The 23613-nt window shown below is 61.0% G+C and overlaps 1 protein-coding gene across 11 annotated transcripts in view; it reads left to right on the forward strand.

The window, feature by feature from the left end:
• Nucleotides 1–23085, forward strand: part of ADCY7 (adenylate cyclase 7) — a 42765-nt gene extending 19680 nt beyond the window's left edge. For 8 of the 11 annotated variants that reach the window (XM_034637813.1, XM_034637819.1, XM_019794106.2 and 5 more), the window contains 23 exons: nucleotides 344–505; nucleotides 1242–1391; nucleotides 1717–1865; nucleotides 2644–2755; nucleotides 5443–5570; nucleotides 5763–5921; nucleotides 6150–6282; nucleotides 9407–9598; nucleotides 9713–9747; nucleotides 10229–10312; nucleotides 10716–10788; nucleotides 12057–12154; nucleotides 12958–13042; nucleotides 13360–13485; nucleotides 14610–14714; nucleotides 15831–16024; nucleotides 16853–16943; nucleotides 17312–17467; nucleotides 18001–18147; nucleotides 19196–19300; nucleotides 19537–19651; nucleotides 20247–20371; nucleotides 20572–23085. In XM_034637813.1, the coding sequence (XP_034493704.1) occupies nucleotides 344–505; nucleotides 1242–1391; nucleotides 1717–1865; nucleotides 2644–2755; nucleotides 5443–5570; nucleotides 5763–5921; nucleotides 6150–6282; nucleotides 9407–9598; nucleotides 9713–9747; nucleotides 10229–10312; nucleotides 10716–10788; nucleotides 12057–12154; nucleotides 12958–13042; nucleotides 13360–13485; nucleotides 14610–14714; nucleotides 15831–16024; nucleotides 16853–16943; nucleotides 17312–17467; nucleotides 18001–18147; nucleotides 19196–19300; nucleotides 19537–19651; nucleotides 20247–20371; nucleotides 20572–20718 (2871 nt within the window). In that variant the 3' untranslated portion in view covers nucleotides 20719–23085. Of the gene's footprint in view, nucleotides 1–343; nucleotides 506–1241; nucleotides 1392–1716; nucleotides 1866–2643; nucleotides 2756–5442; nucleotides 5571–5762; nucleotides 5922–6149; nucleotides 6283–9406; nucleotides 9599–9712; nucleotides 9748–10228; nucleotides 10313–10715; nucleotides 10789–12056; nucleotides 12155–12957; nucleotides 13043–13359; nucleotides 13486–14609; nucleotides 14715–15830; nucleotides 16025–16114; nucleotides 16198–16852; nucleotides 16944–17311; nucleotides 17468–18000; nucleotides 18148–19195; nucleotides 19301–19536; nucleotides 19652–20246; nucleotides 20372–20571 lie in introns of those variants that run through there. The other 3 variants (XR_004618888.1, XM_034637820.1, XR_004618889.1) reach the window with 3 other exon arrangements.
• Nucleotides 23086–23613: the final 528 nt, after the last annotated feature.

Here is a 23613-nt window from a genome sequence, read left to right on the forward strand (position 1 = left end):
CCAGGCGGGAACTCCCTGGGTCACAAGGGCCCGGAGTCTCGCTCCTGGGGAGGCCTGGCCTTGGCCCCAGATCATAAATCAGCTCGTAGGAAATGATGGATAACGTTGGCTGGGTCTGACCCAGACACAGAATTTGCTTTTTTCTTGTTCCATTGTGTGTGTCACTGTGGGAAAGGAAGGGGCCGCTCTGGGGGCAAGGGGCTCAGGATTTAGGTTTCTGGGCCCGTCCCCAGAAAATAAGAGGCTGCGGGGGCCCCCGATGTCAGCTCCATCTGGGGCTGTGTCCTGGGGGTGCGGGGGCAGCGTGGCCGGTCCCCGAGCCTCCCTGACGCCCTGCCCCCAGGTGCCCTTCTTCCTGTTCATCGTCTTCGTGGCATACACGCTGCTGCCCTTCAGCATGCAGGGGGCTGTCGTGGCCGGGGTGGTCTCCAGCCTCTCCCACCTCCTGGTGCTGGGAGTTCTGATGAAGGCCTTCACGATGCCCAGTGTCCAGGTGGGACTGCAGGTGAGGTGTGCCCAGGCGGCTGGGGGCGGGGCAGCCAAAGGCCCCTGCGCGGGGGCTGTGGTTTGGGCCTGAGGACGGAAGAGGTGGGTGTGGGTGAGTTGGTCCTGAGGCCTCAACGCCTCCCAGGGGGCTAGGGAAGCCGGCCCCCCAGGGGCAGGGGTGAGCCCTGCGGCCTTTCTTGGCTGGCCCGCGGTGCCCCAGATGCTCTGGCCCTCCTCCCCGAGTCCAGCGCGCGGCTGTGAGGGTGAGTCTCACCTGCAGAGCCCCGTCTCGACAGGGCTGGGAGTATCATCGGGCGCCCCGTCTTGTCTTTGCATCGAGTGACTGAGACATGCACAGGTTCGCGGTGGTCCCCAGATGGGTTTTCCTCTGACCGGGCCTGGCAATGGCTCTGGAGAGCAGGGCTCCGAGCTCTGGGCACTCATTGGGGCACCATGCCTTCTGTGACTGTCCTCGGTGCCCCCCTTGGGCTCTGTGAGATGATGCACTTGGGCTCCCCTGGTCTCTGGGGCCCCAGCTCTCCAGCTGCAGAGAAGGAGGGCCTGAGACCTGGTCTTAGGGTCACAGGGACTCTAGGGCACCAGCGCCCGTCTGGGCTAACGTTTTCCTGCCTGCCCGCGAAGGGTGCTGGCCCTGGAGGGTGGGAGGTCAGGGAACAGGGACGGGGTGCCATCACTGCGCCAGCCCGGGGAGCAGGCCAGACTGAATGCTGAGCCCACGCTTGGCTCGCCCCCAGCTGCTGGCCAACGCTGTCATCTTCCTGTGCGGGAACCTCACGGGCGCCTTCCACAAGCACCAGATGCAGGACGCCTCTCGAGACCTCTTCATCTACACCGTAAAGTGCATCCAGATCCGTCGTAAGCTGCGCATCGAGAAGCGTCAGCAGGTGTGGACGCTGCGTCCCCCTGGAGCCGGAGCCTGGCCCTGCCCGGCCCTCCCGGGCCCCACGCCCCACGCCCCACGTCCTTTCTCTCTGCACGTCAGACACTCGCTGAGCAGCGTGTGCCTGGGGCGCGGGGCGGGACACCCATGCCGGCCTCACTGCGGGGGGGCTGCAGGGGCTGTGGGGGGCCGGGCTGGCTTGGGGGCAGGACGCAGGCTGGCGGAGATGCAGGGGGCCGTGGGCAGAGCAGGCAGGACCCCCGGAACACAGAGGCTGGGCCGCCGAGCTTGGGGCCTGACGTCCCTCTGCCTGTCCCCCTGGGGCGCAGGAGAGCTTGCTGCTGTCAGTGCTGCCGGCCCACATCTCCATGGGCATGAAGCTCGCCATCATCGAGCGGCTCAAGGAGCGCGGGGACCGCCGCTACGTGCCCGACAACAACTTCCACAGCCTCTACGTCAAGCGGCACCAGAACGTCAGGTGGGCAGCCGGCCGGGCCTGTGCGCGGGGTCCCCTGGGGCGGGGGGCTGGCCTCAGTCTCCCCATTCGTTTCCCCAGGGGACGGGATCAGATCCGATTGGTGCCGGGGGAGATCCAGTAACCCCCTAAAATTGTCAGACTCCATGCCTAAGTATGTCGCTGGGGAAGAAAGGGGTCCTTTCAGGTGATGCTCAAGGGAGCACAGGTCCCCCAAAAAGAGGTGAAGTCTCCCAGTCCTTGGCGGATCCCAAGGGGCTATAGCATCTTACTCGAAGGCACGAGGCTCAGGGACCCGAAGATGTGGGTGCCATGAGCTCACAGACTCCGGCTCTGGGAGGTCGGTGCACGCTGCCGCTTGGCTTCCAGCAGGCCTCAGCCCGAGCCTCGGTTTGCTCACCTGCGGGATGGGTCCTCCCAGGAGCGTGTGTGTAGTGTCGGGCGTGGAGCTTGGCTTGGGGGAACGTGGAGTCGTATCCCTCCACACGGTTGGGTTTGGAAGGTGTGAGGCGGCCGAAGGATGTTCTGAGGCACCGCCATCCTGTGGTCTGCAGGGACTGGGGCCTGGGGGAGGCAGTTCTCAAGGGCCCTGCGACTCTGGGGCTGCCCCCTTTTGCCTCAGTGCTGAGCCTCTAGAATGTTCATTCCTCCTTACGGCCCGGAGCCTCCCTCCCATCCCTCCGGAGCCTGAGGAGTTGCCGGGGCGATTGGGGTGAGGGCTGGCGGGCGCTCAGGGGCTTCCAGAGACCCGGCTCTGACCCCCGCCCCCCCCACGCCCCAGCATCCTCTATGCCGACATCGTGGGCTTCACGCGGCTGGCCAGCGACTGCTCCCCGAAAGAGCTGGTGGTGGTGCTGAATGAGCTCTTCGGCAAGTTTGACCAGATTGCCAAGGTGAGCCCGCGGGCCTTCGTGCCGGCCCCTTGCCCCCGGGGGTGGCGTGTGCCCCGTGCTGGGCCAACGTGGGCGCGCGGAGGCCCCGGCTAAACTTTAGCACTCCGTCTGCAACTGCTTCAGAGCGCTCCATGGTGCAGGTGAGGTTGCGTGGTGGCCACGACAGCCAGGACCCCATCCCCAGAGAGAGAGGCCGCTGGGGAGACTGCCAGTATGCACGGGGGCACGCTCAGGAGCTCGGGGAGACAATCAGGAAGGCTTCCTGGAGGAGGAGATGCCTCCATCTCCCTGCACAAGGGCAGCGGAAGCCGGCCTCTTGGGGTGGGGGGGGGGCGGGTGGGCTGGGGAGGGCCATGCAGTGCCAGGCCTCTCCCCCAGTCTGCCCTCCGACAAGACCTCTGGTGAACCGCGTGCACATTAAAGTTTGAGAAACCTGAAAAGAAATGCTAAAGAGGAAAAGGAACAGTTCTGAGCAGAGGGAAGAGCGTGTGCAAAAGCCTGGAGGAGAAAGAAGCCTCCGAGGGCCCTTGGAAGGGATGTGGCCCAGCGTGACTGGGAGGAATAGGAGCGGATCGAGGGGCCAGGGGCAGACGTGTGAGGATTTAGGGCTGAAGTGAGGGGAACTTGACCTGAAGCCACTGGGGAACGTGGCAGGTGCTGAGCGGGGGAGGGCACTGGGTGAGGAGGGGCTCCCAGGTCTGAGCAGGGAGAGGTCTGGAGATGGGCAGGGCTGTGCTGATCTGTTTGTCCTCATGGGCAGCGCGGGGGCCGTGCATGCACGCACGTGTGTGTGTACGTGTGTGCATGTATGTGTACGTGTGTACATGTACGTATACGTACGTGTGTGTACGTGTACGTGTGTGTACATGTACGTGTGTGTACGTAGGTGCGCTCGCTCATTAGCTCATCCGATGGTCCTGGGACCTGCCCGGTGGCAGCCTTGAGCTCCAGTGGCTCCTGGCCTGTATGCTGCGGGCTTTGGAGAGGGGTGTAGGGGGTTGAGGGCTTGGGGAGCACCTAAGCATCGCTTCAGGTGAAGACGGGCTTAGTGGCGGCCACCAAGTGGAGACCCGCGCGTTAAGATTCGCGGTGTGGCTGTCTGTGTGGGCTGCACATTCAAATCGCATACAGCTTCGGCCTGGGCGAGTTCCGAAGTGCCCTCAGGCGCCTCCATGTGCAGAGAATCAATGGTCTGGACCTTGGTGGGAAGCCAGTTCGGGTCCCCTACTGGGAAGACTTTCTCATGGTCAGAGCTGCTCTGTTCTAGAAGGGACGGCCTCACTAGGAGTGGCTCCTACCTTAGGGCTCACCACCGCAGAGGTGACCAAGCCGCAGGCCGGGGGGGGCCCCGGAGCACTGTCCCTCAGGGTATTGTGAACCGGGGGGCTCGGAGGGCCTGTCTAGTCTGGGGCCTTCCTCCAGGAGCCTCCTTCCATCACGATACCTCTTAAACCAGCAGGTGGGGGTTCCCAGTATCTGGGCCATGTGTGGGCTAGGGGCCTGGGCTTCCGGTCCCTGCCATCAAGCCCAGGGGCCTGCCCTTGTCCTCTTGGACGCAGCCCTCCCTCTGTGGCAGGTGCAGGAGGCAGGCCCTTTGTACAGATGGGGGAGAGGGAGGCCTTCCGGCAGCCTGCTAAGGCCTCCGTGAGGGGTGGGGCTGGGGAGTGGGCCTAGAGCCGGCATGTAGCCCCTTATTCAGAGCCCCTAAATCCCCACCCCCAAGGCCTTGGTATGTGTGGTTACCTTTGCCAAGGGCTGACAGAGGGTCTAGTGGCCACAGTACTACCTTTGATGGAACCTCAGACAGCCTGCCTGGGCCCCCCGCCCAGGGGTATTCTCCTATGTGGCCCCAGTCTCAGTGTTCACTTCCATCTTTCTGTTTTCTCCCCACTCCCTAGACCCTGCTGGTTTGCATCCCTGGCCGCCTAGCCATCTTTCGGGGTACCTTGATGCCTGCTGGCCCCTTGGCTTGTGGCCTCTGCCACCCGTCTTCATATCCTCCACTTCCTCCGCTCCAGCCGCACGGGCTGCTTTGCTGGGTCTCAAATAGCTTTCTGCCCACAGGGCCTTTGCACATGCTGCGTCTTTCATCTGCCCCAAATGCTCTTCCTCAGATACTGGTGTGGCTTGTTCCCTCAGTTCCTTCGGGTCTTTCCCAAATGTTACCTTTTCTGGGAGGCCTTCTGTGGCCTCCTGGAGCTTCCTCTCCCCTCCCACCCCTCATTTTCCTCCGTAGCACTTATCACTAGCTGGTGTCTATGGATTTTGTCTAGTTTAGCATCTAACTGCCACTGGTGTGTGAGCCGTTTGTTGTAGGGAGTTTTGTCTCTTTTGCTCACTGTTGTGTGCCAGTGCCTCGGGCGGGGCCGGGTGCTCAGCACACATTTCAACATCGCAAGACTGAATGAAGGGAAGACGGTCTCCCCCAGAGGCACTCAGGTGGCCATCCTTAGTAACACTCGCTGTCGCCCCTGATGTTCGCTTTGGGGTTCCTCCTGGAGGGCCCTCCGTGTCCCTAATCCTTTTTCCAGGCCTGGAAGCAGCTCCTGGTGGCCGGTCCCCCAGAGGAAGCCTCTGGCCAGGAAGGAGTCTGGCTCCCTCTGAAGGGTGAGGGGCAGTGGCTGGCATGTGTGGACCCCGGTTTTTAGCCGTCTGCCGACCAGGCCCCTGCTTGCCTTGCCCTGCAGGCCAATGAGTGTATGCGGATCAAGATCCTGGGGGACTGCTACTACTGCGTGTCGGGTCTGCCCGTATCCCTGCCCACCCATGCCCGGAACTGCGTGAAGATGGGCCTGGACATGTGTGAGGCCATTAAGTAGGTACCATGGGCAGGCCCGGGGCACTGGGGCCTGTCCCTATCACGGACCCCTCCTGCTTCCCAAGGCACGGTAGGGAATGCCTTGTACCCACTTTGCAGATGAGGAAGCTGGGGCTCGGGGTGCAAGTGGCTTGCCTGGGTCCCTCCTCCACCCTGGCTGGGATGGGGTGACGGGACTGCTCTGCCCAGGCAGGTGCGAGAGGCCACGGGTGTGGACATCAGCATGCGTGTGGGCATACACTCAGGGAACGTGCTGTGTGGGGTCATTGGGCTGCGCAAGTGGCAGTACGACGTGTGGTCCCACGATGTGTCCCTGGCCAACAGGATGGAGGCGGCTGGAGTCCCTGGGTGAGGCTCAGCGGGCCCGTGGTGGGGTCAGAGGCCGTGGGCCAGCTGCGGGCTGGGCGGGGAGTGGGGGGGTTGGTCAGAGTGGGGTCAGAGATGGAAGCGATGACCTCGCATTGGGGGAGCCAGGCTGGGCTCTGGCCTGCTCGGCCCTGCGTGCTGTTCGTCCCCGAGGTGGGTGCCGGCCTTCTCTGGGCCCTGCTGCTCTGACTCGGGGCTGGTCCCCCGCAGCCGGGTGCACATCACGGAGGCGACGCTGAACCACCTGGACAAGGCGTATGAGGTGGAGGATGGGCACGGGCAGCAGCGGGACCCCTACCTGAAAGAAATGAACATTCGTACCTACCTGGTCATCGACCCCCGGGTACGAGGGCTCAGAAGCAGCGGGACGGCTGGCGGGGGGTTTACGGGGGCCGGGACTGTGGAGGGGAGCGGGGTCCACACCCCGGGGAGACCCCCATGGAGGGAGTGATTTTCTCTTCCAGGCTGTAGAGAGGTAGGGAAGAGGCCCGGCCGGAGTGGGAGTGAGCTCCCTGTCCCTGAGTGTTCTAGGCTCCACAGCTTCTCTGGGCCTCAGTGAAATTGCAGTGACAACAGTAGGAAGGGGGGGTAGGGCTCAGGAGGGGGTAGGGCTCGTGTGAGCGAGGCATTCACCACAGGCTGGGCACCTCATATACGTTCTGGAAATGATAGTCACTGCTAGTTTATTTTCCAGGGGGTGGTCACCCATTTCCTGGATTTTTGAAAAGACCCATTTGTGAGACATGCTTTGGATGAGACGCAGGAAAGCAGGGAACGGCCAGGGGGCCACGAGGCAGGAACCTCGGCGTGTCGTGGGTTCTGGCCCCCACCCCATGGGTGGCCGCCCGGCGGGCTGATGCCTCCACCTGCCGGGGGGCCCCACTTTCGTCAGGACCCCGCGGTGGAGGCAGCTGCCAGGCTGCTCCGAGGCCGGTGGGCCCTGGTCTTGCCCTGCGCCCACACAGGCCCTGCTTTCCTGCCGCGGGAGGCCAGCTCGTCTGGCGGCCTCAGTGAATCATCCTTGGGGCTTGCTCAAGAATGTCGGCCACGACGGGCTCTTTCCAGCTCCCTCTCTCTCTGGCCCTGACTGTCCTCTGAGCTGGCCCGACTGCCAGTCTCGGGGGGGGGGGGGGGGAAGGCCAGCCTGCGAGCCCCCCGCCCCCCCTGATGTTCCCCAGGGACGGGAACTGTTCAGCAACCTCCGCTCCCCGGCCGTGGGCCATGGATGCTGAGTTAGCATCTGGGGAAGCCCTTTCTGGGCACCTCGGGGCTGCGCCCGCCCCACAATCATGGAACACAGTCCAGCGCCTCACCCTGGACCCCACAGCGCTGAGCCCTGCCCTCTTCTCTGAACGCTTTGCCCTTCCTTCCCCTGAGTGCCCTTCACCCCGTCCCCTGCCCTCAACTGCCAGGCTCCTTGTACTGCAAAGAGCCCTTGTCACTGCTGCCGTCTCTGCCCGAGGCCTCTTCGCCCACTTGCCAACGCTCCCGTTTATTCTCTCTGCGTGTGTGTTGTTGGTGTGAGCTCCACGCGGGCAGGCTCAGGGCAGGGGAGCCAATTTTCCAGGCCGTGGAGCAGGTGTTCAGAGAGCGTGTGACCCGACGAAGCAAGGCCGCGGCCGCACGGCTCTCAGCCCTCGCCCGGGGGGCAGCCCGCTCAGCAAGGCTACGACTGACTGGTAGGCGAGCTCCGGTTTCAGATAAACAATGAAGATGTTTCTAGTGTGAGTGTGTTTTGTGCAGGATTTAACTGGGCATCCTACATTTTTTCCAGCCACCCTGCCTTCCCCGTCTTTGTGAAATGTCACTTATTCACATAGTTGAAAATTCAAAAAGCGCGAAGGGGGGGTTGTGGACAGTTTCCCTTACGTCCCTGTCTGCAGCTGGCGTCCCTGCTAAAGGGGACAGTGTGGTTGAGTTTCCCTTCCACAGAGGTGCCGATGCACACGTGAGGAGTCGAGAGACTGTCTTCGCCCTCACCAGGCCGAGGGTAGCGTGCCCGCGACCGGTTCGCACCTTGCTTTCTTCACCTGATGACATAGTTCGAGGCCTGCCCTTCTTGGCGCACAGACGCTCAGGGGTGCCTTCTTTGTCCTTGTGGCGGGCCTTCCCCAACTTTGGCCTCTGCATGTTGTCCAGAGGAGGCAGGTGGCTGGTGCGGGTCACCTGCGGGCTGGTGAAGGTCGCAGGTGCACCCCCTCCGGGGCCCGCTTTGGAACAGGTGCCTTTTTACTCAGAGCTGATGGGTCTTTAGTGCACATTTAGTTCTCAGGGAGTCTGCAAAGTGCCAGTGACCCTGAACTTGAGCGGCTGGGTGCCGTGGTGAAGGGGAGATGGAGACTGGGACCTCCCCTCACTCCAGGGCATGTGGCCGTCTGCGGGGCCCCACACAGCCTCTGGTGCCCTCTCACAGAGGCCAGATTCCAGCTGGTCCCGCTGGCGAGGCCGATAGGCGCATCTCCGGGCTTAAAAATGTTTCTATCCCCAAAGGAGGCTGGAAGTTTCCAGGCAAGCTGCCTCATGTGGATTAGCGAGTGTTTGTGGCCCTAGATGCTGGCCCTTGTGGGTGTTTGCAGAGACCCAAGGGGACAGGGACTCCTGGAGGGCGGGCACCTTCAGAGGGTAAGGGGACCTGGAGATGGTTCCAGCTAGTCTCCGGCGGACTTGGCGCTCTTTCTCTTCTCTCCCCCTTTCACAGGCTGCCCATTCTCCCCAGCAGGGAAGGTCCCCAGCTGTTGCGCTTATGGTGGGGGGTGGTGGGCAGGGGGCCGTGGAGGAGGCCGGGCCTGGCTAACACCCTCTCCCTGGCATAGCAGGCTCATGGCAAGTAACGGTCCCTGTCGTGGTGTGGGGGCCACACGAGGGGAACTCCCTGGAACGCCGCCCGGGGGGTGGGGCTGGCCCCTCGGTTGGCCGGCTCTCCGGGTTCCTGGCCAGTACTGCTCTTCCTCCAGCTGCTCCCTTCAGGAAGGACATGCGGCGGCCACATGTGGGTGGGCTGGGTAGGATGCTTGTGGCTTTCCTGAGCGCTGTCTCCCCAGGGTGTCCCCATGGGGAGAGGCTAATGGGCTTTCAGACCCCAAGGTGGACAGCGTCTGGTCCCACGGAGCCTCCTGGGCCTGGCGGGATCTTGGGGCTTAGGACTTTAGCCCGATCTTTCCCTGGGGAGGCGGAGAAGGGTCTGAGGGGCTGTGCACAATTGTGTGTAACCCCCGATTTCCTGGTCACCTGGGAAGGACAGGGCCCAAGCTGGGACCTCCCCTGCAACCCAGCCAAGGAGTGCACTGGGCCACAGCCGGACCCCAAGTGGTTGCAGACCCAGCAGCATTTCTGCCATTCTCTTTCCACCAGCCTAGCCAGCGCTCCGGGCAGCGTGGTGTTTTGGGGGGAGCAGGGTAGGGGCGGGGGCCCCTTCCTGGGCTGACAAGGGAGGGGACGGGACAGGTCGTGTCTGTGTCTGCCTGCAGAGCCAGCAACCGCCCCCGCCCAGCCAGCACCTCCCCAAGCCCAAGGGGGATGCGGCCCTGAAGATGCGGGCGTCTGTGCGCATGACCCGCTACCTTGAGTCCTGGGGGGCCGCGCGGCCCTTTGCGCACCTCAACCATCGTGAGAGCGTGAGCAGCGGCGAGACCCCTGTGCCCAGCGGGCGGAGGCCCAAGGTAGGACCCTCCCTGCCAGACTGCTCGGCATCTGCCCCGCGTGTCCGAGGGTGTGGGACGGACTTTGGGGGCCCCTCACTGCAGAGTAATTGTCCCCTCTCCCTTCGTTTCCAGACCATTCCCCTGCGGCGCCACCGCACCCCTGACAGGTACGTGCACTGTCCCCTCCTCTGTCAACCGTGGCCTGCCTTCCTGGCCAAGTCCTGCCCCAGTTACCCCCTTAGGGTCTGCCCTCTCCAGTCAGGCTGCCCGGCCATTCTCTGTCCAGGAGGGCAGCTTGGAGGGGTTGTGGCTTGGAATCCGAACTTCACGGTAACGGGGTGCCTGTGGTGTCCCCACGTCATCACAGGGTCAGTGGTTGGTGTGAGGGAAGTCTGCGGCTGGAGGGGGAGAGGCCTTAGAGGTCCGCTGTCTGCTTCTGGCTGGGCTGCTGGCCAGCTGGGCCTGCTGCTTGGTGCCAGGCCTCTACTTGCCCTCTCTGGGCCTCAGTGGGACCCTCCTGTTCCTCCGCCACCCTACACAAGGCTCTGGGGCCTCCTGCAGGCATCTGGGCACCCAGAGCGGGGGGCCGTCTCGCGCACACTCCTGCCTTTGGGCCAGTTGGTGATGCGGTTCGGGTTTCTGATCCAGGAACACGTCCCCCAAGGGGCGGTCGGAGGACGACTCATACGATGAGGAGATGCTGTCAGCCATCGAGGGGCTGAGCTCCACGAGGTGGGACCCCGAGACCTCTGCCCTGTTTCCCCCTCAGACGGGGGTTCCCCCATATGGCCAGGCCCACCTTGTGCCCGTGTGCCTGGTGGCCCAGCTCTCGCTGTCTCCATGCTGGCTCCTTTGCCTCCCGGGGGGCTGCCTCCTGAGGCTCGACTTCTGCCTCCCCCTATCTCCCTGCTCCCCAGGGCGGGGCCCCATCCCCCTCCCCATCCCCCGTTCCCCATCCCCTCTTCCTTTCTCCTCCTGAGGACGGGGCCCTGCTTCCTCCCCCTCCCCATCCTACACTTTCCCTTTCCGCCTTTCTCCTAAGGGTGGGCCTTGTCTCCTCCCCCACCTCCTCCCAAGGCTGGGCCCCCAGTCCCCGCAGGCCCTGTGTCTCACTGCCGTGCCTGCCACCCTTCAGGCCCTGCTGCTCCAAGTCTGATGACTTTTACACCTTTGGGTCTATCTTCCTGGAGAAGGACTTCGAGCGAGAGGTGAGGGTCCCCCAGCAGCCCCAGGAACGGGGGCTCCAGGCCCAGGGTGGGGTGCAGGTGCAGGCCACGGGGTGGCCCACACTCCCACAGCCCGGCCGGCTAGGGGGTGGGTGGGGACCCGGTCCAGCCTTGCTTGGACGCTCTTCCTGTCGGCCTCGCTCCTGTACCTGACGTGCCCCGTTGGTGTTTCTTCCACTTGGGTTTGGGAGACCTTAGCCCCCCCCACGTGCTAGAACCTCAGCTGGGAAGGGCCAGTGTGCGCCTTAGTCTGGTTCTCCCATCTGTGCTACAACTCCGTGCTTTTGTGGCCTTACACAACTGTGTACTGATTGACTGAGCGCCTACTGGGTCCCGGCCATGTCCCTGGCACACGTGTGTCCTTGAAAGCTCACATGGCTGGACAAGGTGGCCGCTGCTACCTGCTTCACAGACTTCAGAGCCCACCTTGGCCTCTGGCGTGGCCCGAGAGGGTGGCCCCAGGCCACGGGGCTCTGGTACTGGGACCACCTCTCTCCCTTCTCAGCCTCTAGGATTGGTGGGGGGGGCGGGTCTTCCTCTGGCTGGCACTTCCTGAGTTGGGGGCTCCCTAGGCGAGGAGCTTGGGGTCCGAGGGAAACCTGCCCAGCAGGCCTTCCAGCAGCTCTGTGACCCCAGGCAGGCTGCTGGACTCTCTGAGTCCTGATTTGCTCACCAGCAGCAGGATGTGGCCTGATCATGAGATCGTGCCTGGCGTAGAGGGCACGAGCAGCACGGGGTCCCCCCTCCACTAGCTAGGAGCTCAGGCCCAGCCTTACTCCTGGGTTTGGGGAGACGACAGACCCACCACCAGCCCCAGAACTCAGATTTGGTTCCCGTCCACAAGCTTGGGGCCATGGGCTTCTCAGGGACCTGGGAAATAGAGACAGAGACCTGGGTGGGGAGGGGGAGGGGAAGGGATCAGCTCTGAACATCAGGGACCTGAATGAAGGTCATTTGGTCGTGATGATGTCCCATCATCACCTGGAACTCAAGGAGGGTGTGAGGTTTTTATTTTTGAAGATTTGTTAGAGAGAGAGCGCGCACGTGCCCGCATGCATGGGGTGGGGGGGAAGGCAGAGGGAGGGGGGGAAGCAGACTCCCCGCTGAGTGGGACCCCGAGATCATGACCTGAGCCGAATGCTTCACCCACTGAGCCACCCAGGCACCCCCAGGGTGTGAGTTCTGATTTGAGACGGGGCGGGCAGTGGAGGGGCCGGAGCGAGTGGCCCTGACCACCCCGTCGCCCCCAGTACCGCCTGGCGCCCATCCCGCGGGCCCGCCACTACTTCGCCTGCGCCGGCCTCGTCTTCGTCTGCATCCTGCTGGTCCAGGTCCTGCTTGTGCCCAGGTCAGTCGGGCTGGGCGGGCCCACTAGGGTCGGGCCAGGAGTGGCGGGGGCCTGGTGGCATTCTGGCAGGGTCCCCAGGAACCCTGTGTGCACTGCCCGCCCAGCAGGATGTGACCTGAGCCCTGGAGTCCCAGAGACTGGACCGGGGGCTGTGGCCCCACACCTGGGCTCACCAGGGCTTCCTTTCGTTTCCATGGAACGTGCCTGTCCTGTCAAGCCACAGGCCTCCCCAGGCTCCTGAGACCAGTGGGGGCCTGTGGGCATGTCGCCGCCTGAGGTGTTCGCTGTCCTGGAAGGGCAGACCCCCTGAACCGTAGCTGCCGCCAGCTCCCTCTTCAATGTGGGAAACTGAGGCTTGGCTTCACGCCCTATCCGGGTGCCCGGCCCCTGCTGGCGGTGGATGGGAAGGGGCGTGGGGGGGAGGTCACAGGAAACGAGTAAGGTCTGCTACGTGATTTCTGGAAGGGTGGTGAGACCGAAGGACCCACTAGGATTGGGGTTTAGGATGTGCTTCCTAAGGACGAAGTAGGAAGAAGCCCTTCTGTCTGGGACTTGGGTGCTGGCCGCGGGCCTGGAGGCTGCGTGCCCGCCGCTTTCTTAGATACATGGCCCAGGCCTCATGGGTCATGAGCGGGGCAGCCGGAGCACGGTTCTCAGAGATCCCCTTTGCTGTGCGTAGCTGGCAGTCTGGGGGGGAAGGAGGCGACCGGGGGCCCGAGAATTGGGGCGCTGGGGGGTTGGGGAGCACACCTGCAGCTTGGCCCTGGGCAGGTGGCCCCCCAGAACCAGGGTTTTCTCTCCAGGATGGCGGCTCTGGGTGTGTCCTTCGGGCTGGTGGCCTGTGTGCTGGGGCTGGTGCTGGGCCTGTGCTTTGCCCGTGAGTTCTCGGTAAGTGAGAGGCCCCTGGCCGGGCCCCGCCCTGCTGGCCCTCCGCGCCCCTCCTGCCCGGGCGATAGTTAGCAGAGCGCTTCTCCCAGGAACCCCACCTTCCTGGGCTGCCGGCGGCCCCCAGGTGGCTGCTGCTGTCTCGGGCCCTGAAGGTGGGAACGTCCCTTCTGTCTGTGCACCCCATGTGTCCTGAGCTCTGGGCACAGGGCATGGCGCACCTGCGGCCCGTCCCTAGTGGGGCCCTCGGGAGCTCTCACGTCTGCTGGGCCCTTGGACTGAGGGGCCCCTGTCCTGGTGCTGAGCCCGTGACTCCACAGAGGTGCTGGCCGGCCCGGGGAACGTTGCAGGCCATGTCTGAGAGGGTGGAGACCCAGCCCCTGCTGCGCTTGTTCCTGGCCGTCCTGACTATTGGCAGCCTGCTCAGCATCGCCATCGTCAACCTGGTGGGTTCTGGGGGTGGGTGGGGACGGCGGGCCCCGGCGAGGAGCCCTCCTGCCTGTGTGGGCTTCCTGGGGGGGCGGGGAGCCAGTCCTTGACCTGGGCACCTTCAGGTTCTCGAATCCCAGTCTCCTGCCCGAGAGCTGCCTCTGGTGTAGCTCTCTGCAGGGCCCTGTGGGCGGGCTCTGTGAGGCTCCGGCCTCCTTCCCCTTCGCTTTTCTTTTTTTTTTTTTAAATTTTATTTTATTATATTGTGTTAATCACCATACAGTACATCCCCAGATTCCGATGTAAAGTTTGATGCTTCATTAGTTGCGTATAACACCCAGTGCACCATGCAATACGTGCCCTCCTTACTACCCATCACCAGTCTATCCCATTCCCCCACCCCCTCCCCTCTGAAGTCCTCAGTTTGCCTCTCACAGTCCATAGACTCTCATGTTTCATTCCCCCCTCTGATTACCCCCCTTTTCTTTATCCCTTTCAACGAGGACCTGGGGTCCCTGAGAGCTTACATGGCCAGCCCCACAAAGATGGGCTGTCCTGCATTCTGTACCTTCCTATCCTTCTACCTGGGGAGGCCCTGGCTTACTCTCTCTGAGACTCTGGTTCCTCGCTAGTGGCAAGTAGCCCTGGGCACAGGCGAGGGGGCACGCTAGAGCCCCTGCTTCTCAGGCCTGGCTCATGTGCTCAGTGCTGTGGACAGCACGTGTCCCTGCCGGTCCTCCCAGCTCCGACCTCTAGTGCCAGGGGCTCTCCGTGTCCCTGACGCCATGACCCCCACTCAGGGTCATCTGGGGAGAAGGGGGGGTCTCACAGACAATGCTGATCCCGGCTTCTCCCCTGCCTCCCCCAGCCCCGAATCGGCCTCTGATGCTCTGGTGATGGCACACGTGGGGCTTCATTTGACACCCCCTCTGCCCCGGACCCCTCCGCACCGTGAAGCTGATGCCTGTGTGGGGAGCCGGGGTGCCGGGGTGCCATGGCTCTGGTTGTGCCTGGAGCTGGGCCTGGCGGGAGATGTTCGTGCTGCTCGTGGAGGCCTCGACCCCGGCCCCGCTCAGCCCGGGCAGGTCCTGGAGTCCCAGGTCCCTGGACCACCCCTCATGGTGACCTGTCTTCTCTGTAGCCGCTGATGCCTCTCTGGGCCCTGGGGCTGCCTGCGGGCAACCAGACGATCCCGAGCCCGAGGGCTGTGAGCAGCAGGGAGCTGACGCTGTGCGAGCTCTTCCCGGTGAGTGCAGCCAGGCCCTGGTGCAGACCGCTGGGCCCCGCATGTCCCCACTTGGCCTGGCTCCTGAGCACGCTCTGCCCGAGTGCCTGGGGCCGCGGGATGCAGGAGGGTGCAGTCCAGCCTCTCCTGGGAGACGGAGAGAGCAAGGCCCAGGCAGGGCCGAGGTGGCCTCTGGTCCTGGAGGACAGGGCAGCTTCGGGGCCGGGGCTGCTTCATCCAAGGGTGCTGGGGAGTGTCTCTGGACAGCTCACCCGAGGCTGGCCCATTGACGAGGGGCCCGGAGAGGCTGGCTGGTTGGCCTCATGGGTGGTCGAGCCATGACTGGTGTCGGGCAGGCCGACGGCAGAAGCCAGGTCTGGGGAGCCCTGATGGACGGCGGCGGAGGGCTGTGGGACTTCAGGGGGCCGTGGTGAATTTCGAGCTGGTCTCTGAAGGGCAGAAAGGTTCCAGGACGGGATGGAGAGGGGACAGGGAGAAAAGTTGAGGCACTCAGTTCCAGGACGGGATGGAGAGGGGACAGGGAGAAAAGTTGAGGCACTCAGTGGGAGCCGGCAGGGCTGCAGGTGACAGTCGGGACATGGAGCCGGAGGTAGGTTTGATCTCCATCGGGGCAGCGTGAACGCCAGGGTAAGAGCTTGGTCTCTCTTTTGGGGGCAGTGGGGAGCCCAAGCATGATCTTGAGCGGGAGAGTAACATGGGCATCTGTGCCCTTTGGGAAGGGCAAGCTTGGGGCAGAACAGGAGGCGGGGAGGCCGTTCAGGTGTGTGTGTACCGCTGCCCTCGCCTTGGCCACATCCACAGACCGCTGCGGTTTTACTTTTTTTTTTTTTTCCTCCCTTCAATGAGTTCACCTGCCGTAAGTAGAAGTAAAAATAGCGAAAACAATGCGATGCTAGAAAGTTCTAGATTCTGTTGTCTACTCTTTGCTAAGAAGGGAGGACATCAAGGCAAGAGAGCAGTGCTGCAGACAGGATGGCACGCCGCAGGTCCCCCGCGCTGGAAAGGGGCTCAGAGTCAGAGTGCTGGTGCTAGAGGCGCGCCCTCTCCGGTGACCCTGGGTCCAGGAGCTGCCTCATGGTGACCGACACTCCCCCCCCCCCGCCCCAATCACCCCAGTATTACACCTGTAGCTGCATCCTGGCCTTTGTTGCTTGCTCGGTCTTCCTGCGGATGAGCCTGGAGCTGAAGGTCGTGCTGTTGACCGTGGCCTTGGTGGCTTACCTGGTGCTCTTCAATATCTCCCCGTGCTGGCAGTCGGGCTGCTGTGGCCACACTGTGGCCAACCTCACCGAGACCAACGGCACCCTCAGGTAGGGCCTGAAGCACCCTCTGTCTCACCGCCTGTCTCGAGTGTGGTCCTTGGGGTGTCACGTCAAACCGTGCTGCATTTGCCTTCACAGTCCCATCTGGACTGGACACCTGGTGGGCTGGGCTGGCAGGAGGCACGGTCTCCATTTTACAGAAGGGGACGTGACGGTCCCAGGTCTGTACACTCAAGAGCTGAAGAGTGTGACTCGTTTGCAGGTTCTCTGGGGGACATCCCGAGTCCCATGGAGGCTTCCTGGGTCCTCCTGTCTCTATGCCATTCTGGGGGTGCAGAGGGGGGAAGGCTTCATCTCTAGCCCAGTCCCCCTCTTTGAGCTGTGTCCCGGATCTCCACAGAGTTCTGGAAGGAGCAGTTGTCTCCTGTCTGTCTCTGGACAGGGGGCTGACCCCTGTGGCGTGTGTGTGCTTCTGGGGGCTCCGGGCCCCAGGTGGGTTGAGCAGAGGGGCCTGGCTCCCCTGGAATTTGGGGACCCAGAACAAAATCTGCTCCCGTGGGTCTGCTGGGAGCTACAAACTCCTTCTGCTAAACTTTCAGTCCCTGACTTGGACGAGTGTTAGGCCGTCCCCACCTGCCTGGAGTGCTTTTCCTTCAGACTTTGGTGTGAGCCAAGCTGTCAGTTCAGTGAGGCCTCCCCCACCTCCCAAACCCTCTTCTCTTTCCAACCCGAAGTCGCTTGTTTAGTGCCCTGTGTCCTGAGGGTGTGAGTGCTGAGGGCACGTTCTGTCCGTTCCCGCCTTCCCGTGGGCCCGCTCATGCATCCGAGGGCCCGGCGGGAGGGGAACGACTACGGCCTTTGCTTCGTGTCTGGCAGCTCCTCATTCTGCGTGTGGAAGGACCCGAAGGCCATGATCAATTTCTACCTGGTTCTGTTTTACGTCACCCTGCTCATGCTCTCCAGACAGGTAGGCCGGGAAGCCTGGCGGCCCGTGCTCAGCGGGGCCGCAGACTTGGGGGTGCACGGAAGACCCAACAGCCCTGGTCCCCAGGGCAGGGGTCCCCGAGTCCTCACCTCCCTGCATCGCCTCCCCTCAGGATGCCAGTGACGCTTGGTCACATAGGCCACTTGAGAACTGAGTCACAGCTGACTGGGATTCTGAGGCCACGGGGAGGTGGCCGCTGAGCTGGGGACATCCGTCGGTGATGCAGGGTGGAAGTGCTGAGGGGCTGGCTCAGTGGGCCCCGGGGTTACACGTGTGTCCCGCCCCCTGCCCGGTGTCCTCGTGTCCCCGCTCACAGCGGCCAGGACACCGATGCGCCCCGCTGTCTGCAGATTGACTACTACTGCCGCCTGGACTGTTTGTGGAAGACGAAGTTCAAGAAGGAACACGAGGAGTTTGAAACCATGGAGAATGTGAACCGCCTTCTTCTGGAGAATGTCTTGCCAGCCCACGTGGCCGCTCACTTCATTGGCGACAAGTTAAATGAGGTGTGGCGCCGGCAGGGGCAGGCCTGCTTGGGGTAGGGAAGGACGGAGGGTCCGGCCAGGCCCCAGGCTGTGGTTTCCACCCATGACGTGGGGCCGCCCGCGGTGGGTGGTTTGGGCATCAGCTGTGTGTCCAGGCCGTTGTGGTCTGGACGGTCCGTGCGGATGAAAACGTGCGTGTGTCGCGGGTTCCGTGCAGCAGCGTTTTACACAAGAGGGGACAGGTACTCGGGCTTAGGACCCAGGCCTCCTGCCGGTGAGCTTCGCCGTCCCCAGGGCTCTCAGCCTCCGCCGTGGGATGCAGGGTCCTGCAGAGCCAGAACCACCCCGAGCCCGACCCGCCAGCGCACTCAGGATCTGATTTTTGTAACAGCCCCCAGATAGGAGGCCCATGCGTAAGGCAGGCCGAGCGACACTTGTGTCGCGCCCCCTCCTCCCCTGAAAGTTTCGTGGGTTGGCCCAGGGCCGCGGCCCTGTGCTAGTTTGCCCCCTCCCTCGGCCGGCCGGCGCAAGGTCTTCTCCCCCGCCCCCTCCAGGACTGGTACCATCAGTCCTACGACTGCGTGTGTGTCCTGTTCGCGTCCGTGCCGGACTTCAAAGTCTTCTATACGGAGTGCGACGTCAACAAGGAGGGGCTGGAGTGTCTGCGGCTACTGAACGAGATCATCGCCGACTTCGACGAGGTACCGCCTGGCCGCGGACAGCAGGGTGCGGGCCCCCCGGGGGCGGGGGTGCCATGCAAATCACGGGGGACACACGCACCCTTTGCCGTGTTGTCCGCAGTAAGCACTTAGTTATCTTCTCTGCAAGCGGCAGCTGCAGGCTAAGATCAGACTTCGGTCCTTGGTGAAGGCAGTGGTCCCCTTATTTGTGGTTGGTTAGCTGCGGTCCGCCACGCGGGCTCTGACAGATGACCCCCTCCTGATACATGGTCAGAAGGTCAGTAGTGGCCGAACGCCACGTCCCAGCATTCCCTTCATGGGCCTCGCTTCTTGTCATCACAAGGAGGAGGAACGAATGCAGTACAGGAAGATTTTTGAGAGTGGGACCGTTCATGTAATTTTTATTAAGGCAGGCGGTTGTGTTACTAATCTTCCACTGTGCCGGATTTCTGCAGTAAGCCTCGTCACAGCAAGTTCGTGGACGGAAGAGCACGTGCTGTGTAGATGCAGGCGTTCACTGGGGTCTGGGAGTGGATAAGGGGGGCTGCTGTAGTTTGATTCCCAGCGAAGCCCACGCTGCCAACTGTTCCAGAGAAGTCGTCGGTTTGGACTTTTTTTTTTTAAAGGATTTGTTTTAGAGAAAGAGAGCTCGTATGTGCGCACACAAGTAGGGGGAGGGGCAGAGGAAGAGAATTTTAAGAAGACTGTATACTCATCATGGAGCCCAACATGGGGCTCGTTCCTAGGACCCCGAGATCGTGACCTGAGCTGAAACCAAGAGTCAGATGCTTAACTGAGCCCCCCCCTCCCAAGGCGCCCCTGGGCTTCATTCTTAGCTTCAGACATTTGACATTCCTGGGGAGATCCTGTTGGGCTATGCTTGCCCCTTAAGGACAAGAGCCCAGACGCAAATGGGAGGGCCAGGGGCAGGAGGAGGACCCGAGGCCTTGCCCCTGTGTGGACTTGGCTGTCCGGTCACAAGGGGGGCCGAACGTGAGGGATGTCAGCATCAGGAGCAGTAGCGGCAGGGATCCCCCTTCTCAGGCCGTGGGGCGTCCCTGTCCCGCAGCTGCTCCTGAAGCCCAAGTTCAGCAGCGTGGAGAAGATCAAGACCATCGGCAGCACGTACATGGCAGCTGCAGGGCTCAGCAGCCCCTCAGGGACTGAGAACCAGGTACGGAGCGGAGCCGGTGGCCTCACGTCCCAGCCCCACAGTAGGGACATTCAACAGGTCTCAGCCCTGTCACCTGACTTAGAGGAGACACCCCCTCCTGCCCTGTCCTGGGGGGGGGCAGAGGGCCTCAGAGCTCAGCCTGGGGGAGGCGCCTCATGCCACACGACACCCGGTGGGGGCGGGAAGTCGGGGCAGGGGATCCCCTAGGTCCCGTGTGCAGCACTCTGTCCCCGCAGGACCTGGAGCGGCAGCACGCACACATTGGCATCATGGTGGAGTTCAGCATCGCCCTGATGAGCAAGCTGGACGGCATCAACCGGCACTCGTTCAACTCCTTCCGCCTCCGAGTTGGTGAGGGCCCAAAGCGTGGGCGGGCGGGGGGGCGGGGCAGGCCGTGCGTCCTGGCAAGCCTGCGCTCGGGCCTGAGGGGGTGCTTCACTGTCTGGTAGGAAAGGTTTGAGAAATCCCTCTTGGTCTTACAACACTGGTGATGGGGCAATTATTCTTTCTTTGCATTCTGTTTATAAAGTTACCTTTGAAAGTTCTGAGTAGAGAGGAACAGAACACTACAGAAAATGGAGAACCCAAAAATCACCTTCTGTAAACCTTAAAACATACTGAGAACAAAGCAGAGTTATTGACCTAACTACTCCGTGTTAACTAACAGGGCTGGTACTCAAAGCCCATTTACTCTTTGTTGGGAGATGAGCAGACACTAGAAAAGTGCTAACCTCAGCCAGATTTCTGGAGCAAGGAGCCGGAAGAGGGCTGCCTGGGGAGTGCCCCTCCCATACCCTGAATGAGAGCTCCTGTCACGGGCTTGGGAAGCCCCCTCCAACCCCCATTTCAGCTGTTGGTGCTTTCTGTGGTTGCTGCTGGCCTCTGTGGGCTCCCACTAAGGGCAGAGCCTGAGGCTTGGCCTCTGAGACTCAAATGTCACCTTCAGGCATAAACCACGGGCCCGTGATTGCTGGAGTGATTGGGGCACGAAAACCTCAGTACGACATCTGGGGAAACACGGTTAACGTCGCCAGCAGGATGGAGAGCACTGGAGAACTTGGCAAGATCCAGGTACAACTCAGCTGGGTAACCTGTGACCACAGGGGGAGGAACTTCCTAGAGGCGCGGGGACCCGGGCATCGATCAGCTATGTGACTCCAGCCCTGACGTGCTTGAGGGACACCAGACGTGTGTGCTGCTTGGGGCTGATTTCTGCCTGTCCCCCCACAGCAAGTGTTGTTCCTGCTTCCCAAGACTGTTGTCCTTTTCAGGTTACTGAGGAGACATGCACCGTCCTCCAGGGACTAGGTTATTCTTGCGAATGCCGGGGACTGATCAACGTCAAAGGCAAAGGCGAGCTGAGGACTTACTTTGTCTGTACAGACACTGCCAAGTTCCAGGGGCTGGGACTGAACTGAGGGCTTCTGGTAGGTGCATAACATGCTGGAAGCGGATTTCCTTCCGTGAGACAAGCCAAGGGGAGCACTCGGCCCCACACCAGTCACAAAGGCATTCCACGGGTCTGGCCATCACTACCCCAGCAGATGGCTGTGTGTGGCTTCCTCGGACTTGTGCTAGAGGATTTCTGGAAATGTGCATCAGACCCCAGCCTGAGGTGACCACGGAGCCGTGCCACGCACAGGCAGCCGGAACCTCCGTGCCGCCCGAGTCTTTGCCATAGCCTCTAGACAGCGTGGAGAGGCTCGCTCGTGAGGTTCAGATGCTCGGTCCCCTAGGTGCTGTGGTGATGTCAGCATGAACCGCCCATACCCTGCCTGGCCTGCGAGCTGCACAGTGGGACCTGTCTTTTCTAGGTACGACACTGGGACGAGTCCTCCAGGATGGGCTGGGTGCTCCTTTCTCCCCAGCGGATCAGCCATGGGAGTCTACATTTCTCACACAGGCGTTCCGGTGACTACAGCTGGAAGGCTGTTTTCCATCTGTGGTTTCTAGGGAGGAAGAACCCCCGTGGACAGTTGTCACCTCTCGTCATCACTAGCGTGTGTCTGTTTTAAATGGGTCTACTACTAGTGGAGGTTTTACCCTTTACTGATATCTTAGATGCCAGACAAAATCTCTTCCTCCAGCGTACTGTCTTTTTAACCACGGACACGGGAGGAGAACCTACCGTCCAGTGTCTGTTTCTGGATCGGCCCAGCTGGGGGTGGTGAGGCCCGGAGGAATGTGGCAAGAAGGCAAGCGGCGGCGGAGCCCAGGAAATAAGGCACCACCTCCTAGCCCTCTGCGACCGCTCCCGCGTGTGCGCGGCACTGCCCTGCGGTCTTCCGCTAAATCTCAGCTTCTGCAGTGGAAAGGAGCGGAGTCCGTGCAGACGGGACGCAGACAACCTGTAGTGCTTCCTTCCTTTTCTTTATTCCTCACACCTAACTTGAAGAGCTGCCAAATGAAAAGCATCCACTCCACGGAAGCGTGCAGAGGGTCCCAGACGTGGGCAATGCTGAGCCGTGGGAATCATGGCAAGTGCGAAAAGCCAGGTCTGCAAGATGCGTCTCCCAGCGCTTCAATTCTCAGAGTCGGAAGTCAGCTTGAACTGTGTTTCCAGGTGAGAAGGAACCCATTCCTTTTTCTGGCTCAGCTTTGCTGCCTCCTCACCAGAGCGCGCCCGGGGTTTCTCACACAGCTGCATTTCACTACAGAGCAGGGATTCCCAGCTCGGGGGACCTCCGGGAACCCCCTGCCATTACAGGCAATCTTGCATATGGGAGACTTCAAAAGCGGACACGGGGTTGCAGCCAAGGGCAGGGAGGACTGGAGCTGAACCCGCTGTCTGCTCGGCCGGGTCTGCAGGCTTATCTGCCTGAGAAGGGGCTTATCTAGTTTGCACAGAGGAGCGGATGCGCGAGCGCGGCTCCGAGCTTGTGCGCCACTGGGAGAGAGGAATGAATTACAAGAACTTGCTGTACAAAGGAGTTTTACGGCACAACTGCTGTTAAGGGGAATAACCTCACTTAAAAACGGCTTTTATGCACCAACTTTTCATATAGAGGGCTGGTTTCCGGCGGGTACTACACTGCAACCCGTACACTTAAATCGGCAGCGACCAGGACTGCTGGGCAGGGCTCTCCTGGGAGGTCGGGAAGGTTCTGTCACGGATACGATGGCAGACACACCTAGGTGCGCTGGGTCTCTCTGAGGTGCGCCTACTTCTACTCTTGCAATATTCAAATTACTTTTTTCCTCCAGCAACAGAAATCCTAATCTGGAGTTTAAAAAGTAGGTATCAGTCCTATCTTTTTATTTCCAATTCACGCACAGTCCTCCGATAAGCACAATTTTGGAAGTTCTGAGTTTCTGATGTGCTGACCAATGTGTGGAACGGACCCTAAAAGGCACCTGCGGTCACTTTTGCTCAGCGTGTCTTCTAGGGGCCGGGCCCCTTCCTCACAGGCGTTGTTCTGTTTTATGACAGGACAAGTATCTTTTCTAACACTGACCTTTCCCTAGGGGTCATGGGCCGGCATGAAGGTGCCTCCCCGACTCTAGTGAAAGTCACACCTGAAGTTTTCTGGTTTTCTCATTCAGAAAATTTCCTAACAGAAAAAAAGATCATTAACCACGGTATACATGGTGTATATATAATAGGTCATGTCCACGAACAGGTTTTGACAAGGTGCATACCAGTAACTAGGAAGTATTCTGCATACTGAATATTTATAGATCTGTAACATTTGTTTCAAAATGTTATACTTCATTTTTATAAAGCACCAGTGTTTCTACTTTGTTTAGCCTTTCATACATTAAATCAGCAATTTGGAAAATCTAAATGTCCTAAAGTGTTTTGAATTTCAATGTTTTCTTGGTCTATTTAAAAAAATTATAATCGAAAGATATTAAACTCTAAAAAGACGATAAAAATACATAACAATTTTGAAGTTCTTTTGGCATACGGTTTTCAGTAGGTTTTTAAAAGACTGGGTTGTCTAAGACAATCAATTTTCCTTCACCCCACTTGTTCTTGCTAAATGTTCGTTTTTCGAAGCCAGGAAAATAAAAATAAAATGGCTTCTAGCTGGGGATCTTACAGGGGCTCCCTGAAGCAGGCTGCCATGTGCTGCCTGGTTATGGAAGAGGACCACATGTCTCCTGGTCTCCTACTCCGTTATCTGCTCAAGCAGCTGACCTTTGTATTTCAGATAAAAGGAGAGGACTCTTAGTTCAGGGGACACGCTGCGGTGGTGACCTGGGAGAAACAGTAAACAGAAACGTAAACTTTCCTTTAAGCTCCATGATTCCCTTTCTTATTTAGCTTCTCCTTTTATGGTAGTTCTAAGTGACACTCTCAAAAATGGAAA

Source organism: Ailuropoda melanoleuca, chromosome 12, assembly GCF_002007445.2.
Source record: "Ailuropoda melanoleuca isolate Jingjing chromosome 12, ASM200744v2, whole genome shotgun sequence".
In the NCBI taxonomy this organism is placed as follows: domain Eukaryota; kingdom Metazoa; phylum Chordata; class Mammalia; order Carnivora; family Ursidae; genus Ailuropoda; species Ailuropoda melanoleuca.